Genomic DNA, 6000 nt, shown 5'->3' with positions numbered 1-6000 from the left:
GCCCTTATTTGGAAATAGAACTATCACAGATGTAATTCATTAAGATGAGGTTGTCCTGGAGTAGAGTGAACCCCTAATCCAATATGACTGGTATCCTTATAAAAAGGGGAACTCTGTCCACAGAGACATATACAGGGAGAACGCCATGTGAACATGAAGATGGCCATCTAGAAGCCAAGGAGAGAGGCCTGGAACAGATCCTTTCTTCGTAGCCCTCTGAAAGAACCAATCCTGCCAACAACTTGATTTTGGACTTCTGGCCTCCAGAATTGTGAGACAATAAATTTCTGTTGTTTAAGCCAGCTTGTGGTAGTTTGTTACAGCAGCCCTAGCAAACTAATACACCCCACATTACAACTAAGCTCCCTGAGAGAGGGAACCCGGTTTGTCTTGTTCACAGCCGTCCCAGAACATGCCTATATGTACTGTTACTTAGCATCTTGTACTGCTATTTAACAGATTCACTTGTATATATGAACCCAAAAACCTTGCAAGGAAAGAGAGTGTTGCAGGTGTTCAATCAAAACCTGTTGAGTAGGGGCTGGCTGGTGGCGCAAGCGGTTAAGTGTGCGCCCTCAGCTGCGGCGGCCCGGGGTTTGCTGGTTCGGATCCTGGGGGCGCACAGACGCACCGTCCGTCAAGCCATGCTGTGGCGGCGTCCCATATAAAGTGGAGGAAGATGGGCACGGATGTTAGCTCAGGGCCGGTCTTCCTCAGCAAAAGGAAGGATTGGCAGATGTTAGCACAGGGCTGATCTTCGTCACACACACACACACACAAAAAACCTGTTGAGTAGATTAAACCATTTCCTTGGTTTCTAGGTTTTTTGCGAGAGTGCCGGCAGGTAAAATGTGTGCGGACTGGTAAGTCATAGCTCTCCTTCTCCAGGCTGTATTAATATGCACGACGTGCTTTTAGCTCTCTGGACAAAGGGACTAATACTTCGCAGGTCCCTCAAGTGGGACTCAGAAGACCGAACCAAGCTCCAGCTTTTACAACCGCTGGGTCTTGCCCCTTTGGGCATCTTGGTACTTGTAGTTTTGTCCACTAATCTTGGCTGGAGAAACGAACTCTGAGACCACAACTCCCATCACCCCGCGAGCACTGGAGCCCTCAGAGCGCATCCTCCGGAGGGGGCGTGGGCGCCATTGACTAACCTGCTGGCAGAAGGGCCCGCCTTCCTGAGCCCAGGAGCCCCCATGATTGGTCAGCTGCCCGCCTCTCATCGGAGGGGACGACAGGTGAATGAAAGGGGGGCGTGTCGGAGCGCGTAGCTCGGCGGCGGCGCGGCTGGAACCCGCTGAAAGGTGAGAGCCGAGAAGCAGGTTCACGCTGCCGCTTTCATTGGTTTGGGGAGGATTCAGGGTACCTAGGGAGGTCGGCCCGGGGGGCAGCGGGCAGGGATGCCCTCTCTCGGTTGGCCTCCTTAGGACCACCCCGCCCTGGGGACCCCTTGCCGCGGGAACCCGGGCTGGATGACCGAGCCCCCCCTCCTCTCTAGCGTGGGCAGGGGCGGCGCGGCGGCAGATGCCCCCCACTTCCCTGATGTTGGACTGGCCCCCCCGCCCCTGAGTCGTACAGCCGGTGGTCCCAGGGCCAACTCATTCCGATGGTGCCGGGGCGCGAGGGCTTGGCCAGGCTGTGGCAGTGCCCGCCGCAGCGATGGTCACTTTGTCCGCAGGAGGCCATGGGAGGGGTAAGGCCTCGGTTCCCCACCCTCGGGGGCCAAACACCGTGTCCAGCAACTGGTTCCGGTGATCTCCGCAGGATCGTCTGGCTCTGGACGGGGGAGAATCCCCCTGTCTTGCAAGCAGTTTAGCAGGTGAACCAAAGATGCAGTTGACCCTGAAATTCTTTCTGTGGAAATAGAAACTCTTCTCCCGTGTCGTTCCCTTCCATTCCATGCGCTGCGAAAGGAGTGACTTCCCCAACCCTTCTCACTGTCCTGGAGAGTCTGGGGAGTCAGGTTGGCATAGTGCTTAAGGATGTCAACTCTGTAATCAAACATCTCGGTTCCAAACCTAGCTTGGGCGTGTTATCTGTAAATTTGAACCTCAATTTCCTCCTCTGAAAAGGAGGGTGTAATGATCATATCTACTGCATTGGGTTATTGTGAGGTTAAAATTAACGAATGCTAGTAAAGTACTTGGGACAGTGCTTCATGAGGAATAGTGCTCAGTAGAGGCTGACAGTTGAGCAGATTTTCATTATTCTTAGGTTGGTGAGCCTAGGGGTGTCTTGTCAGAAAGAGTCGGTGGAATTCAAGGCTGCTTTTGGCGCATTCAAGAATGAATGAAGACAGTCTTGTGATCTGGCTAGGATTCCCTCTGGGGAATGTGGGAGTTTATTGCAAGTGGTAGTGCTGGCATCTGCCCTCTCCTGGATGACGTGCACTATACTTGGTTGATTTTTCTATTCCTGGCATCTTCCTTGTGTCAGGCGTTGTATGGAGCCAGTAACTGTTCTAGTAACTGTTGAATTGAATTGGAACTGTGGGAAGGTTGGGAGGGTCCCTGCCAGAGTGTGGGTGAATGTACTTCTGACAGCAATATACCCTAGGAGCTTCTTTTCTGGGAGAAGTGATGATCCTGGTGTACTGTAGAGTACAGAAGGTGAGTGGACTTGATTTGAATAAGTGTTTCCACATTATATGCCAAATGCAGGATTGGGGAAAGGTTTGAAGAAAGTATGTGGATAGACTTTTGCAAAGTCAGGGAGTATGTTTACATGACCCAGTAGGATCTAGAATATTTGCAGAGAGGAAGCCAAAGGAAATGGGTTTTGGGTGCTATTGCTGGAAATGAGCATCTTCTAGTGAAATATGCAAGTGCCCTAGGAGGAGACCCTGTAGATAAGACTATTCTGCAAGTTAAGGAGTGTTGTGCCTACTTAGATATTTATCTGCCTGGTTTGCCAACTCCTTACTCCTCTGCCTCTCCTCCTTTTTATTCTTTGTTAAAAAAGAAAAAAGCAATACATGCACATAGTAAAACATCTTAACAGTACAGAAAGGTTGAAAATGAAAGTGAAGGTCCCTCCACACACCTCTTTCTCCTAGTTCCTCTCCTCAAGGATATCTGCTTGTTATCTCTTCCAGAACTTGCTTGTTAACCTTCCAGAAAAAAATTCATACATATACCAGAAAAAACATATGCACAGATGGGATCATACTGTGTATTTGCATCTAGCCTTTTTCTCTTAATGTATCTTTTTTAAAAAATTTTTTGTTTATTGCAGTAACATTGGTTTATAACATTGTATCAATTTCCGGTTCTCTTAATATATCTGGGTGACCTTTTCATATGCACAGACACAACTGTAGCTCATTAAAAGCGTGGTTGCATAGTATTCCACTGTGTGAATGTACCTCATTGATTTAACCTGTCCCCTATTGTGGACATCCAGATTGTGTCTGTTTTTGTGCTAGTACAAAAATCTGCTGCAATGGACATCTCTGAATTTATAATTTGATGTATTTTCACAAATACATCCAAAAGGGTAAATTTTTAGCAATGAAATTTCTGGGACAAAAGATGTATGTATTTTAAGTTTTGATAAATATTGCCAAATTCCCCTCTAAAATGGTGTTCCAAATTACATTCCCATCCACAGTGTGATAAATAAATGAAAAGTAATAGGATATATTGGAGTATATGTGGAAGCCATTTGGTTTAAAACTAATTTGGTCTGACCTTGTTTTTCCAAACGGGCCTGACGTGGCGTGTTGAGCATGCATTGTACAGCTGCTTTACACATTCACAATGCCTCAGAGGCAAGAATGATGCCCATAAAGATAAGGACGTATCTTCCCCCATATCAGCATTCCCTTAAGGGTAAGCATCTCTTCTTAAAAACTAAGGATAATTACTGACTTGCTGTGCTCGCCTTGTGACCACTCACCTGCTGCGCCAGCAAAGCAATCTCATGATTATTGTAAAAGGGACATTCCTGTCATATGTGATGTATACTCTTTGTTCCAAGACAGTACACAACCACTCTGTACACCCCACTTCTTTAGTGCCCTTCTTTTCTTGGGGAAGGAAGGCCCCAGGCTATAGTCCTCAAACCTGGCTCATGATAAACTCACACCAATTTTGATTTATGGATTGATTATGGATTATTTGCATCGACAAGTAGATATTATTACATTGAAAAGTGTGATTTTACCAGTCTGATAGGTTTTCTTTCCGTTCTGAGGAAGAATAGGATGTGACATTTTAAGTGAAGCATTTTCCTATATCTTGATTTTCCCTTAATATTTTGATTGCCAAAGGCAGTAGCAGGAACTGCTGGGAAGGCTTGGTTGGTGCAAGAGGGGAGAACGACAGTGAAACCTTAGTCCTGGGAAAACTTTCAGGGTTGATTTATTTGAGAATAGTAGAATTTTTCTGATATCTGACGTTTTTCTTCCTTTCTGAACAAAAATGTTATTTTTACCTATGTGGGATGAAAATATTTCCAAAATCATGACATAACTTCCTTGAGTTAAAAATGAATATAAAAAGATAAGAATCTTCTTGATGGCTTAGGCCCATCAATTATAGCCCTGGGCTATAATTTAGTGATATCCTTAGGCCATTTTGAATATGTAGGATCATTTAATACCTTTAGCTAAATGGCCTCAGGCTGATATTTTGAAAAAATTCCTAGGTCTATTTTTTAAAATAATTTTTTTACCTCTTCCTAGTTGTCAGTTCTCACTTTTAAGATTGTCAGTTTGCTTGCTTATAGAGGCTCCTCTCCACTTCTCTCCCTAATTGGTTCTCGGATGTCTAAACTTAATGCAACACTTGTTATAAATACTATATGTATAAAGTAGGTATAAATTGCCATTTGATAAGGTTGTTGTGGGTCTTTTATGAGTAAAATCTGTGCAGTTAGTACATAGGCCTTGGTGAATGTATTCTGCCAGGGGAAGGACTCTTTTGGGGGGCGTGGTGTCTGATTTCTGGTTGGGTGAGGTATTGTTGGTGCTCCATTTCTAGAAAGGAAGAGTGCTAAAGAGTTGTTAGCCGTGGTTGGCAGCTCTAACTAGGCCTTTCGTGATTCCAGTAGAGGGTGATGATGTACTAGGTTGAGGAACTTCTCTGAGCTCAAGGGGTCAGTATGTAAAATTACGGGTAGTTGATGGATGGCTATGTGGTTGGTGTGATGGGAAAAGATGCAGAAGAGAGCTCGGGTGGAAGGTCAGCACCTGTCTTCCTCACTAGCAGAAGGATATTAAATTTGATTTATACTTTTCTACTTAGCAGTTAAGAAAGTATTCCTTTGTACTTAGCAAACCTACTTTGGTCAAAGCACTCTGCCAGGTGCTGTGGGGGATATCAAATGAAATAAGACATGGCTCATGCCTTCAAAGGGCTTGTAGTCCACTGACAGACAAGGGCAGGACATAAAAATATGGAGGGGTAAGCCAAGGGTGGTGGAGTCAATCAATTAGGGGTCTCTCAGTTGCAAGAGATAGAAAACCCAACTCAGACCAGCTAAAGCAAAAAGGGACTTAATTGGCTTCTGGCACAGCAGGAGTTGGGGCTCAGAGGGGGTCCCCGGGTTCCATCTGTTGCTTCTGCCTGAGCTGGGCTGTCATCTTTGTTAGGCTGGTTCCCCTGGAGGTGTGGCAGCAGCATCCCTCACATCCCACATGTCCACAGAGCAAAGAGTGCTCCTTTTTGGAACCCCCAGCAAATGTTTCATTGCTTTTCATTGGCTCTGATGAAGCCACTTGGCCATCTCAGAGCCAATCACTGTGGTCAGAGGGTGGCTTACGTTACGTCTTACACACCCGGAGCCTGGGCATGGCGCCGGCATGATGCAAAGCACATTGGCCAAGAATGGGGGATGGGTGCTAAAACCATAAGAATGGTGAATGCATGCTGACTAGCCCAAGAATCCACCAGATGTTTCCACAAAGTGATGATAATAGGTATGAGCTGAGACTGCACTTGTCAGTCTCTAAGTTCCATATCAAGACCCGGAGACTGAACAGTAATTCTTAGATTT

General features: G+C 45.9%; 1 protein-coding gene across 2 annotated transcripts in view; it reads left to right on the top strand.

The window, feature by feature from the left end:
* The first annotated feature begins 1245 nt into the window (after positions 1-1245).
* ZBTB8B (zinc finger and BTB domain containing 8B) overlaps positions 1246-6000 on the top strand; it is a 28095-nt gene continuing 23340 nt past the window's right edge. Inside the window, exon 1 of one of the 2 annotated variants that reach the window (XM_087446373.1) lies at positions 1246-1307. In XM_087446373.1, coding sequence (XP_087302499.1) covers positions 1246-1307 — 62 coding nt within the window. Of the gene's footprint in view, positions 1308-1346; positions 1823-6000 lie in introns of those variants that run through there. The other variant, XM_004426137.3, reaches the window with a different exon arrangement.

This window comes from Ceratotherium simum, chromosome 22 (genome assembly GCF_057802395.1).
Source record: "Ceratotherium simum simum isolate JZ-2026a chromosome 22, ASM5780239v1, whole genome shotgun sequence".
NCBI lineage: Eukaryota > Metazoa > Chordata > Mammalia > Perissodactyla > Rhinocerotidae > Ceratotherium > Ceratotherium simum.
The sequence above is the reverse complement of the archived record's forward strand: the minus strand, read 5'-3'. Positions and strand labels throughout refer to the sequence as shown.